The following is a 13,819-nucleotide window of genomic DNA, read 5'->3' on the forward strand; positions in this document are numbered from 1 at the left end:
GGGGGGGGGGGGGGGTTCTTGTTAGTTGTGGCGGGTGCAGAGGGGTTGTTAGTGCTGTCGAGATGAATGTTTAATAGAGACCGGGGAGGGGGAGTGGGTCGATTTCAGGGGCGGAATTGATCTTGTTAGAGTCAGTGATCTTTTTATTATGCATAGATTTCTATTTTCGGAGGGGTTAGCAGCAGTGAAGAAGAAAAATTTGATCAGTGATGAAGAAAAAAGTATTGATTTAGCTAGAAAATTCCGTTGGATTTTTGTTGAAGTGTCTATTAGTTTCTGGTTGATTCTATAAAAAAACATGTCAATAGAATAAATTGCGTAGAAAAAGAGAATTTCATTTGGTTTTTCTATGAAATATTTTCTATTGAACATTTTAATGGAATGGATCAGAAGCTAATAGAAAGTTCAATAGAAATCCTATAGAATTGTCTATCGAATTCGCAAAGAAATTTTATACAAATTCCGCAGCTTTATCACACGTTTTTTCCATAGAATATGTCCAATACGAATAATTTTATAGAAAAAATCCACAGAATTTGATCTTCGATACAAATTTTTCTATAGGAATTCCTGGACATAATTTCCTTTTTTCTCCTCTCATTTAAAAAATCGAATAAACGGCTTTCTGAATTTCGTTTTTGTTGAACATGTAATTGCCTCGAGAATGATTAATTTTCTGAGAAAATACAATATCTTCACAAATTTCAAAATGATCTAGAAAAAGATCGATTACAATTGATCGATGGAACAAAATAAGTCGAGTCACTCTGATTTTTCTTATTCATCACGCAATTATCTCGTTAACGACTGGTTTTCGAATAACATCTCCCCCAACTTTTTCTATACCTCGTAAAACTCCCAATAATTAGCATCTCCTAATGTAGACCTTTGACCCCTATAATTATTAAGCTTATTCAATATTTAACAAGTCGTGAAAAGCAGTTGTTCTATTCTCGTTCGTTCCACCCCTTGACCACTGACATTACACTTTCAATGCTGCAGAAATAAGTGAAATGGCCTTCTCTACTCCCTGCCCCCCCTTGGAAAGTAACTACAACCCCTGATTCACAAAAAAGAAATAGAAATAAATGAAAAGTCCAGAGGAAATTTTACAAAATATTAGAATTCAGGCACAAATTGTAAATTAAAATGAATTATCATTTCCTTTCTCCTTTTTTAATTATGCTGAGTAATTAGAAAACAATATTGAAAATGAAAACAAAATAAAATTAATGATAAGTTGCATAAATTATGTTATATGTCAGTATTCCCTGAGGGGATCTTCAAAAAAATAAGAAATAAAATAATTTTATCCGTTGTATTATATTTCCTTTGGCCCTTAATCATTCCATTAAAATTTCATTGATAAAAAAACTCTTCTCTCGTTTCATTTGTGCCTGAATTGCCATTTTCTTCCTCTTTTGATTATGTTGAGCAATGAAGATATGTAATAATAACTATTTGACTAATATAGCTTTAAAAAAAGAGGAAAAGGAATTAATAAACAAATAAATCAATGAATGAATGAAAAAGTAAGAAATTACAAAACAATAATGAAAATGGCAACAAAATAAAATTAATGATAAGTTGCGTAAATTATGTTATATGTCAGTATTTCCTGAGGGGATCTTCAAAAAAATGAGAAATAAAATAATTTTATCCGTTCTATTATATTTTTTTTCACCCTTAATCATTTCATTAAAATTTCATTGATAGAAAAAACTCTTCTCCCGTTTCATTCGTGCCTGAATTGTCATTTTCTTCCTCTTTTGATTATGTTGAGCAATGAAGATATGTAATAATAACTATTTGACTAATATAGCTTTAAAAAGCAGAGGAAAAGGAATTAATAAACAAATAAATCAATGAATGAATGAAAAACTAAGAAATTACAAAACAATAATGAAAATGAAAACAAAATAAAATTAATGATAAGTTGCATAAATTATGTTATATGTCAGTATTTCCTGAGGGGATCTTCAAAAAAATAAGAAATAAAATAATTTTATCCGTTCTATTATATTTTCTTTCACCCTTAATCATTTCATTAAAATTTCATTGATAAAAAAAACTCTTCTCCCGTTTCATTTGTGCCTGAATTGCCATTTTCTTCCTCTTTTGATTATGTTGAGCAATGAAGATATGTAATAATAACTATTTGACTAATATAGCTTTAAAAAGCAGAGGAAAAGGAATTAATAAACAAATAAATCAATGAATGAATGAAAAACTAAGAAATTACAAAACAATAATGAAAATGGCAACAAAATAAAATTAATGATAAGTTGCGTAAATTATGTTATCTTTTAGTATTCCCTCAGATCTTTTGCATTTTAGAGAAACAATAAATTGCTTCGATCTATCCATCTGTAGAACAACTACAACGTAAACGAAAATTCCAGAAGGGCATTCTAAAAAAATACCTTGAGGACATTAAATCACTTTTTCACTAATCCTAGCGTTCGGAAGATATATCTGGAGCTTGTGAAGTTAAGAAGGATAAAGACCGGTGATGGTCGGTGACAGGCACGAGTGTTACGTATGTGTAGCAAGCATTCCCAAGCACAACTGGCCTGTCTGGTGAAACTCCCCCGGTTAAATTTCACCTTCGATGCCACAAACGCGCTCGATGTCTAGTCGATCGATTCAAAATTCTCCATGGCCACCTGGCAGTACAACAACCGGCACGCGTTAAACCCCTACCACAACCCTTGATTTCATTCACATATATTTGCATACAACGGGACTCAAAGGACTGGGAGAGGAAAAAGGCGAATACATTAGTCTGACGTTTTGTCGTGTTTTTATTCGGGACTGATTGGAGATTAAAGTTTCGGTGATTTCGAGGCTCTGGTGAATTCCTCGGGGTTCGAGGCGAATTGCAGGAGGTACTCGGATTCCAGGGGGTGCAGGTGACGGCTGGGGATCACCAGGCAGTGGAGAGGGGCCCCCAGGTCTGTTGAACGCATCTCGGAGAGGGGACAGGCGAGTATTCTTTGGTCTGAGGATCCCACGCGGGAGAGACCGATCACTAGGGAGTCCTCGGTGAATGCTGAAGGTCAAGAGATTTATTTTCAGTGTTAATGTTTAATGGTTGGGAGACATTTTTCGCTTTTGTTGAATGCATATGGGTCGAAGGGAGGTACACTGTGTAGCTCAAAAATTAGTTATGTTGTTTGCATCAATTCCAAAGTTGATTCAACTAAAATTATTTTCAGGAAATTAGGTGGTGAAATAAATTGCTTAATTTCAGAAGAACAATTCCTCACATTCAGTGACAAAAAAATATTTATTTCAAATGAGAAAAATTCTTGAGTCAAGAACTATTGGGTTCTTGAAATAAAAAAAATTTGAGAGATAAAATTCTAGAATAATTGAATATTAATTCAACATTGAGTCAAATTGTCAAATAATGTGGTTTGAATAACGAAAGATTCATAGTCATGAGCAGATTGATTTTAGAACAGGAAAAACCATCGACTCAAGAACAAAAAGCCTTCAATTTATGTAAAAATTACTGAGAATTGAAACATTCTTCTCTGATTTCTAGGGAAAATTCTCTTAAAATTAATAAAAATTTCTCTCATTTCCAGGAGTTTTTGCTCTAAAATTTACATTTTTTTTTACTAAAAACGATACCTTTTTCTCCCTGTTCTATCAGAAAAAAATTTGTATCTCTGACTTCACTCCTTGAAAGAATCTACAGCAAGTTGGTCTCCAATGCCAAATAAAATAAAAATGTTATAAAATAATAACATAACAATAGCAAAAAAAAAATCACCTATTTCTTTCCCCTCCTCTTTCCTCTTATCTAAAACTCGAATCAGCTGATCAGAGGCCTCAGCCACGCTCATGAATTTCGGTGGCATGTACTCTTTTTTCCTTCTCATGAGGCTCTCGAGCGTTGGCTCCTTGACCTTGATGTCTAATAAACACAAAGTGTGAAGATCACGACTCCTGTTCCCAGCGATTCTCTCGTAGAAGCTGTCTGGCTGCCAGGTGTCTGTCCAGTAGGGAATGGATATTGTCTCGCCGAAGGAGTAGAGCTGGAGCCCACAGCAACCCACAGCGTTCATTATCGAGGCATTGTGGACAATCTGCACTTTTATTCCCTTCTCCTTGGCCCTGAGGACCAAGTCAGTGTGGGTTGTTGCTCCGAAGGGATCTCCAATCACCAGGAATGCTATGTCCGATGTCTCTGCGTCTTTCAGGATCTCGTCGGCTCCTGTCTCCACTAATTCACGATCTGCTACTATCACAGGTCGATCGTAGAATTCTTCCTGAGGAGAAAAAGAATGTTTCTGAGAATGGAAAGAGGGAGATGAAAGGGGAAAAGAGGAAAATAATCCGGGTTCAGTCGTCAATAACTACAGATCGGTAGAGTGAAATTCAACAACTTTTTTTTCACTTTGAAGATATTTTTTCAGGCTTTCAAATGAGATCTAGTGCGTCGAAATCGTATCATTGGGTCGGCAGAGATTGATAATTTAAGAAAATTCATTTCACTTTATCTTCTCTGAGAAAAAAAGTTTCTTTTGCTATTTGCCCTTTCTCTCTTGAATTCTGGAATCATTTCCAAAAAAACTTCATTACATTTAATATTCTGTTACTCGTTTGCTGATCTAAAAGTCTAACAAACTTTACACAAAATTGAAAGAAGATATTTACAAATTCTTCAGAACAAATTTGGAGAAAATCAAACATGAAGCATGTTTTAGGGTAAAATGAACTGTTTTCAGTCATCAATAACTAGAGATCCACAGAGTGAAATTCAAAATCTTTTTGTTCGTTTTAAACGTATTTTTTCAGACTTGAAAATTACACCTGACGCATCGAAATCGTATCATTGGATCAGGAGATATTGATAATTTAAGATTTTTTTTTCTTCATCTTCTCTGGACAAAAAAGTTTTTTTATACCATTTTCTCTTTCTCTCTTGAATTCTTGAATCATTCCCAAAAAACATCATCACATTTCATATTTTACCAGTTGATTTCTAAATCGAAAAAATTCCACTAAAATTGTTAGAAGCTATTTATAAATTCTTTAAAACAAATTTTGAGAAGATCAAACATGAAACATGTTGTAGGGTAATAGGAACTGTGTTCAGTCATCAATAACTAGAGATCCGCAGAGTGAAATTCAATTTTTTTTAAATTTATTTTAAAGGTATTTTTTCAGACTTTAAAATGACACCTGACTCATCAAAATCGCATCATTGTATCAGGAGATATTAATAATTTAAGAAAATTTATTGCACTTCATGTTTTCTCTGAGCAAAAGTTTTTTATGCCATTGTCTCTCATATTTAATAGTTTGTTACTTCTTTACTGAATCGACAAAACTTCACTGAAATCATTGTCATAATAAAATTACTGTAGTGAAAATGAAACCATCTCTTACCAGTGCATCAACCCCAACTGTCAACATTGACGTATAAGACTCCAAATAAACTCTCTCACATTTTTTAATAATTTCTAACCCCTTCACAGTGACATCACTGGCATCACCGAGTCCCAATCCAATGACGTAAAACATCACCCTCAATATCACTCCTCAATTATTGAGGAAGAAGAAGCTATTTACAAATTCTGAGAGAACCAAACCTGGTGCACGTGTTCGCCAGATGATGGTTTCGTTCCTCTATCAAATGTTGGACGACTCTGCAGTCCAAAATTCCCTAGAATTCCCTAGTTTTTTCAAATCCATTTTTTATGGATTTAGGTTTTTTAATCAAAAGTCAAGGAGATGTTGTTTTTTATCACATTTAAAATTATTATTCAGTCCAAAAGATTTACATTCTATAAAGTGACTGGCTCATACATCAGGAGTTACACTAAGTCGCACCATTACTTGTAATTAACCTTTCTTAATTAAATAAATAGCTAACTTATGAGAATTGTAGTTCCTATTTTATAATTTCCACACTCAGAAAATTCTTAATTAATTGAATAATAAAAATGGCACGTAATTTAATTTTCAAAGTGGCAAAACAAGCATTCATCAATTCCTTTTTTGTTAATTGTTGAATTATCTCAAGAATGAGTGGATTTAAAGAAAAATGTCATATCATCTTTTTTGTAGCTGATGAAATTATAGAGAAAAAAATTCTTATGATATTTTCTCTTAAATCTACTCGTTAATTAAATAATTGAGCAGCTTTATTCAATAGAAAAAAAAAAAAACGTAAAAACTCAATTACGTTTTGTTAGTTGTATTAATTATTTGAGAATGAGTGGATTTACAGAAAAATGTCATAAAGTCTTTTTTGTAGATGATAAAATTCTAGAGAAAAAAATTATTATGGTATTTTCTCATGAATTCACTCGTTGATGAGATAATTGAACAGTTTTATTCAATGGCAAAAAAATAAAACGTAAAAACTCGAAGATTACGTTTTGTTAATTGTATAATTATCTTGAGAATGAGTGGATTTTGAGAAAAATGTCAAAAGAAATTTTTTCTAGCTAATGAAATTCTACACAAAAATGCTTTATGGCATTTTCTTCTAAATCGGCTCGTTAATAAGACAATTAAACAATTCAATTCAATAGCAAAAAAATAGAATGTTGAAGTTCGAAGATTACGTTTTGTTAATTGTTTAATTATCAAGAGAATTAGTGGAATTAAAGGAAAATGTCATTTTCTCCTAATTCCACTCATTAACAAACGAATCCGCCAATTACCAAAACGTGAAAAATCGGCTTTTCCCTTCCTATTATATTTTGCCACTTCGTCACTACTAAATCATCGAGTGGAAGACAGTGCAAATTGACAAGTGTCCAAACTTCTAAATTTCAAACTTCACCGTTAAAATAATCGACAGTAATTTGTGACAATTATACCATCGTATTGGTTCATCAGTTCAAATTGACTTTGAAAATTCTTGAAAAAAATTCTTTTGGCGTTGGTTACCTACAGACGTAAAGGAATAAAATGATATTATAAATGAAGGAGAGGAGGCAGCCGTCGAAGAATATGAGGAATGCCTTGAGGCATTTTCGATTGCGATTGACGCGTCGACGACTCGTGAATTTCTGGATTAACCATTTTCTCAATGAGTTTCAAAGTTCGTCAGTGAAACGCTCGATGTCTTGAAGGTAATCCCCGTAGTCTGTTGCTTCGCTCCCCACGAAGACGTCGTGATGCTCCAGGACTTCGTCGTAGGAGAGACGATTGTCGTGGTCATCGTCAGAGGCGGCGAATAAATGATCTACTTCGTCAGTAGCCAAATCCCTGGAAAAAAATAACAAAAATTAAAGTTTTAGATTTTTTATTTTCATTTTTTTTCCTTTCGTGAATATCTCTGGATTTAATTGCAGAGGGAAAGATCAAAAGACATTTGTAGTAGGACATTTCGTGATATGTAGAAGAAATAGATTTTTTAAATCAATTTTTTTAAGAATTCATCGTCGAGATAATTTAGAAATAATCATTGATTGGGAATTTTCGGTAATTGTTGAATTATTTCAGTAATGAGTTGATTTACGAAAAAAAGTGTTAAAACCTTTTCTACAAAGAATGTCATATGCTGCAAAAAATATTTTATGACTTTTGACTCTAAATCCACCAGTTTTTGAGATAATTGCGAATAAAGTGGACCATTTTTTATTTCGTTGTAATTTTCCTCAATTGATCAATTAATCAATTTATTTCACGAGATCACAAGACACATTTCTTACAGAACATTTCATGAAACTTGGAAGACATCGATATTTTAATCAATTTTCAAAGACAACTCATTATCGAAGTAATTAAGAAATTATCAAGAATTAGGAATTGTTGTTTTCTGCATGAGAATTTTTATAACTGTTGAATTATCTCGGTAATGAATTGATTGACAGGAAAAAGTGTAAAAACCTTTTTTGCAGAGAATTTCATGCTCCACAAGAGAGATATTTTCGCATTTTTCCCTAAACCCCAAAATTCTCGAGCTATTCCCAAAAAAATGAAAAGTTTCGGTTTCATCAACAAAAAAACAAACTAAAAACTGATAATTACTCATTGCTAGGGACGAGCCAAGCCAATATCTCCCCGGAATCAAGTTTGCCATCTCCGTTCTTATCATGCTCATGATCGAACTTCTCCTTTTCCACCAGCAGCCACTCCTTGTCCTCGTTCCTGGCCCTGGAGCCCAGGAACTCCTGAAAACTGATGGACCCATCGTTGTCAGTGTCCTTCTCGGCTAGTGACTGTTCCAGCAGCAGAGGGAACATCCTGGGGGTCTCCTCGGGGTGAGTGTACGCCTTGAACTCTTCAGGGTCCAACAGCCCATCCTTATCCAAGTCAGCAGCTTCGAAAGTTGCCTTGTCGTCACTGACGAGTTTCTCGTCGATGGCTAGATCCTCTGGGTCTGAGCCATACGTGTCGTGGAGGATCTCCTCCCAGCTGATTTTCCCATCATCGTTGGCGTCTGCGTCTTCCAGACGATCTTTCGATTCTTCTGATGACAGCATACTGAGGAAAACATGAAAGAATTCAGTAGTGAAGTGGTAAAACGGTTTGTCTACTCATCTCCCAATTGAGTTTTTGAGGAATATTTCCGAATCTAACGGAGATAGCGAAATTTTCGTAATCACATTTGTTGTAGCTCTCAATCGGCTCTACAAAAAAGGTTATGACAAAAATTTTGCTATCAAGACGGAAAAGGCAAAAAAATCAAATAAAATAATATAGTATAAACTAATATAAAAATCTAATTTATTCAAATCTAATCTAGTAAATAAATGAGAGGGGAAAATTCTAATGGAGATTCTATGGTTTATAAATTATCTGTAAGTCCTCCACTCTGTCACCCCAATCATTGATGGAAATTAATGACAATTACCTGAATGATCGCAGGATCCAGGCCTTCAACTCATTCCTCTCGATGAAACCGTCTTTATTCAAGTCCATTTTCTCCAGAAGTATCTTGAGCCTCTTTTTTGATTCCTCGATGGGTAAGTGGTGGAATTCCTCAGCTTCTCTGACACTTCCTGCACAGGAATCATCATCAAATGCCATTAAAACCCGTGAATCGACGGTTTTTGTCAGGAGAAAAAAATGGAAAATTCAAATAAAGATTTAGAAATCAAAGTTTTTCAACTGCATCGTGTGCTGAAGAAAGTCAGGAACCCAATTTCTTCACTTGCATCTGCAGAAAATTTCAGAATTTAAATTTCTTTCACCTGCATCTATTAATAAAGTGAAAAAAGAGAATTCAATGTGTCTCCTGCATATCCAGGAAAAAAATAAAAATTGCAATTCTTCTCATTCACAGCTACTGATAAAAATTATAAGAATTAATTTTTTTCATCTCCATTTGCTGAAATAATTGAGACGTCGACTTATCTCCTCTTCATATGCTGTAAAAAACTCAGAATTTCAATTTTTCTCATTTCCATCAACTGAAAAAAAATAAAAAATCCAAGTTTATCATCTGCAACAAATTCAGAAATTGAAATTTTTCATCTGGACATTTGCTAAAAATTTAGAAAATCAGTGTTTTGAGAAAAAATGGTAATTTGTCATCTGCATTCACAGCTAAAAATTCAGAAATTCAATGTTTCACGTGCATATCCTGCAAAAAAAATCAGAAATGCAATTCTTCTCATCCACATCTGCTGAAAAAAAAAATAAGAATTCAATTCTTTCATCCCCAGTTGCTGAAATAATCGAGATATCGACGTATCTCATTTTCATGTCCTGTAAAAAACTCAGAATTTTAATTTTTCTCATCTGCATTAACTGAAGAAAAATAAGACCAAGTTTATCATTTGCAACAAATTCAGAAATTGAAATTTTTCATCTCGATCTTTGCTAAAAATTAAGAAAATTAGTATTTTGAGAAAAAAAATGAGAAATGCAATTCTTCTCATCCACATCTGCTGAAAAAAAAAATAAGAATTCAATTCTTTCATCCCCAGTTGCTGAAATAATCGAGATATCGACGTATCTCATTTTCATGTCCTGTAAAAAACTCAGAATTTTAATTTTTCTCATCTGCATTAACTGAAGAAAAATAAGACCAAGTTTATCATTTGCAACAAATTCAGAAATTGAAATTTTTCATCTCGATCTTTGCTAAAAATTAAGAAAATTAGTATTTTGAGAAAAAAAATGAGAAATGCAATTCTTCTCATCCACATCTGCTGAAAAAAAAAATAAGAATTCAATTCTTTCATCCCCAGTTGCTGAAATAATCGAGATATCGACGTATCTCATTTTCATGTCCTGTAAAAAACTCAGAATTTCAATTTTTCTCATCTGCATCAACTGGAAAAAAAATGAAAAGTCCAATTTATCATCTGCAATAAATTGAGAAATCGAAATCCTCATCTGCATCCTCTGCTACAAATTGAGAAAAACGGTCTTTTGAGAAAAAGAAATATCTGAATAAATTAGCTCTCACCAAGAATGGCTTCATGATCGAACTCCTCGTGATGCTCTCCATCGACGTAGTGGTCACTGTCCCTGGGGCTGAAAGCTCCATCCTGAGTCCTCTCACTCCCCCCAATCTTGCTGTGCTGATGCGTATGGATATGAGCGGATGCAGCACCGACACCTCTCGAGACTCCCAGCCAGCACACCACCACCACCAATGGCACAATTGTCCTCCCAGAGGCCCACATGCTCCTTCTCATCCACCGGGGTGAATCGAAACGACAACTAAATTAATAAAATATCATGCACAGTCTAAGGTTAAGTCCCTTCGCGTATTTTGACAGCTTCGGGCTTCGGCGTTGGGTTGGGTTGGGTTTTACCCTTTGGGCGCGTTTGCACTAGTGTTTTCATCCCTCCGAATGACCGATGGACCAATAGTGGGGGGACAAATGTCTACGGATCATGTGCGCTCGTATTTTCAACAATCTTCGAATTTTAAATAATTTTTTAAAGTTGAAAGAACATTGCGATGGACTATTTTGGGCTTGAGAAATATTTATGAACGGAAATATGAGACGAATGTAATTTTTTTAATCATTTAAAAGGATTTTTGGAATTGTTTCAAGCCTCAATGAATATTTATAAATTTTAAAAGATGATTTCATGATAAAAAATGATTCATGAATGAAAAACGAAACGAATGTGATTTTTACAGAATTGAAAAACTAAATGATTTCTTTAAATATTTCATTCTTTTAAAATATAATTTATGAACGATGATAAAGATGGAAAATAATTTTTTTCAAGCATTAAAAACAATCAACGAAAATGGTTTGAGGGTTAAGATCAATTTATGAATGAGAAATAAGATAATTGTTCATTTTTTCTATTTTTTTTCATGATTTCAGCATTTTTTTCAAGCTTCAAAATTATTGATAAATTTAAATAATATCACAGATAATTTTTTGAGCAGAAAAACATATTTTTGAATTTTTTCGGGTTTGAGAAACCCTTGCGAACAAAAATGAAGGAAAACAAGGTGTTTCTACTCATTACAAACGACTGCAAAAAATTTTTTATGTGCATGGAAACCATTTATGAATTGAAGTAAAATTATAAGTAATTATTCAGTGCATCGAAGATTGAGTTTTCAGGCAATTTTATATCAAATAATCATCTATAGAAGTCATCAAATTCTCTTATGCCTCGAGAAATGATTTTGTTCACTTATTGTGAACTTTGAAAACATTTCCCGATCTAAAAAACGTTATAAATAATCAATAAACGTATTCATCTCCAAGCGATGTAAGTTAATCCAGGAATTAGGGATTTTGGAGAGATAAAACACTATGATCTAATTGCCCAGACATTGTCATTGACGTTATAGAGCCTGATGAAGCTAAAATATATTTAGCGAAACGTCGCATCCTTGAAAATTAGATCAGTGTTTTAAGATATTAATTAAGATATTAATTTTCCTTCTATAAGCTGATTAATTTCCCTCAAGTAAATCTGTTCCATTCCATCAAATGGAACACACAGTTTTTCGGCAAACCTAATGTTTCCTCTCAGTGAATGTTAAAATGCATTAAAAATGATGATTAACGATAACCAATGATGTTCCCCTCTCCAAGGCACGAATAATCCCCCGAATAATTCAATTTTCCTCCGTTCGTCAAGCTCCCATAATTTCCAATCTTCTCAGAAAATCCTGGCGTAACTAATTATCATGGCTTATTTTAAACAAATGTTACAAACCCGAAGATTACAGTTCTCTTGGCGTGAATAATCGTCAGTCTGCGTGATGCGCAATCAGAGGACAAGTTGAACTCACAGGAACACTTTTTTACCCATTATTTATTTTGCAGTTATTACTGGTGAATTTTTTGATGATGAAAAATTAAGACCGAGACCAACGAACCGAACACCAACTGCTTTGCGCTGACATTGCAAGTTGAGTTTTGAGTGGGGCATTAGCATCCAGAAAAGAATAAAAAATAATAACGTTAACTCGAAGCCGCTGAGTAAGACGTTTATCCTTCGTGGGTATGTGGAGCCACGAAAATTTCAATGGTGAGAATTTTCAGTGAGGGGGGTATTTAATAAAAATAGAACTGAGTTTGGGTGTTTTGTTTGGGCGCTGGAAGTCATTCTATTTCGAGAGGTCATTCCTCGGGTTTGTCAGCACTGATTACAAGAATATTTCATTAAAAATGAATGAAAAAATTGACTTCGTACGTCAATTTGTTGATTATTTTCATAGAATTCAATTTTAAATTGAATTTTCTGAAAATAATTTTGCTCTACGAGCATTTTTTAATGATTACGCGGGAATGAATGGGCGGAAACGATCGCCGATAGGCTCATCGGAAAGCTAGAAAAATTGGCGATTCCAACCGCTCGTCTTGAACCCATTTTGCCCCAGTGATCGTTGAAATATTATTAAATCAATTTTTGGAAGTGAAAAAGTGTTTGGTCGATGTTTCGGTGAATATTGAGTGAAATTTAGTTCAACTGCAGGGTTTTAGATCGGAAATTTTGCCAGTTATTCGGTGATGACACCCGTACTGCCCCGCCCCTTATAATTTCCGAAATATTCCTGAAAAACGAAAAAAAAAAATGCAATCTTCAATGAAACAAACACGCACGAAAAAATTTAATAGAAAAACCTATCGAATTCGATTTTTCTATATAACTTATTCTCTTCATATATTTTCTATAGAATTTGCTCGACTCAAATTTTCCCAGTTTTTATCATTCTATTTTTCTTATCTTCTCATCAAGAAAATCAAACGAAAAAACTCAGAAAATCTGAGCCGAGAAAATTCTATAGAAAATATCTCAATGGAATAAATTATACAAAAAAATTGAATTCTATTGACTTTTTCTACTGAATATTTTCTATTGAATATTTTAATAGAATCGGCCAAAAATTAATAAAACAGTTCAATAGAAATTCAATAGAATTTTCTAACGAATTCGATAGGTTTTTCTATTAAATTTTTTCGTCCGTGAATCAATCGATTGAAAAATCAAATTAATTTCGTTCAATTGAAAAATCCCTCATCAATCACTACAACCCACCCCTGCCCAAGAAACCCAATTTCTCTTATTTCTTTTCCTCAAACAACCAAGCGCAATCACGAAATTATCTCCGAGCAGATCAACAGTCTCTCGTTTTTAAATGAGCCAACACTCTGGAAAGAAAGGAAATCCCCTCTTCCCATTGTTTTTTTTAATTTTATTTTAACTTCAGCACGAAATCGGCGTTACGGTGTGTAAAATCACCGAAGCGTAAACGGAAAGACGAAAGAAGAAAGAGAGAAAGAAGAAATTAAGGAGTGGGGAGATGAGCGTTAGTACGACAACATCACCCACAGGATGTCGAGCCTGTCTTCCGTGTTTGTCGGAGTCTTGTCGAGTCCCATATCAGACAAAGTAATTTACCCCATTCCCC

At 33.7% G+C, this 13,819-nt stretch overlaps 2 protein-coding genes across 2 annotated transcripts in view; both read right to left on the reverse strand.

The window, feature by feature from the left end:
* Window positions 1–1,955: 1,955 nt before the first annotated feature.
* On the reverse strand, window positions 1,956–5,623 carry LOC107036001 (diphthine methyl ester synthase). The gene is made up of 3 exons (XM_015253680.2): window positions 5,404–5,623; window positions 3,782–4,280; window positions 1,956–3,052 (listed from the first exon to the last, which is right to left on the reverse strand). The coding sequence occupies exons 1-3, from the start codon at window positions 5,536–5,538 to the stop codon at window positions 2,826–2,828; spliced, it is 861 nt and encodes a 286-aa protein (XP_015109166.1). The 5' UTR covers window positions 5,539–5,623; the 3' UTR covers window positions 1,956–2,825.
* Window positions 5,624–6,129: 506 nt separating this feature from the next.
* Window positions 6,130–13,819, reverse strand: part of LOC107035992 (reticulocalbin-2) — a 22,468-nt gene continuing 14,778 nt past the window's right edge. Inside the window, exons 2-5 of the mRNA XM_015253667.1 lie at window positions 10,391–10,647; window positions 8,828–8,975; window positions 8,002–8,457; window positions 6,130–7,236 (exon numbers count right to left, since the gene is read on the reverse strand). Coding sequence (XP_015109153.1) covers window positions 7,065–7,236; window positions 8,002–8,457; window positions 8,828–8,975; window positions 10,391–10,647 — 1,033 coding nt within the window. The 3' untranslated portion in view covers window positions 6,130–7,064. The remainder of the gene's footprint in view (window positions 7,237–8,001; window positions 8,458–8,827; window positions 8,976–10,390; window positions 10,648–13,819) is intronic.

Source organism: Diachasma alloeum, unplaced genomic scaffold (assembly GCF_001412515.2).
Source record: "Diachasma alloeum isolate Michigan unplaced genomic scaffold, Dall2.0 Dall_scaffold_00203, whole genome shotgun sequence".
NCBI lineage: Eukaryota > Metazoa > Arthropoda > Insecta > Hymenoptera > Braconidae > Diachasma > Diachasma alloeum.

Bases quoted from the DNA above. Each gene is read 5' to 3' on its own strand.
- LOC107036001 (XM_015253680.2), bottom strand. From the start codon at position 5,538: ATGTTTTACGTCATTGGATTGGGACTCGGTGATGCCAGTGATGTCACT. The intron at 4,281-5,403 runs GTAAGAGATGGT...TTTTCTCCTCAG, and splicing joins CAGTTGGGGTTGATGCACTG to GAAGAATTCTACGATCGACC. The intron at 3,053-3,781 runs GTGATTTTTTTT...CTTGACCTTCAG, and splicing joins AGAGGAGGGGAAAGAAATAG to CATTCACCGAGGACTCCCTA.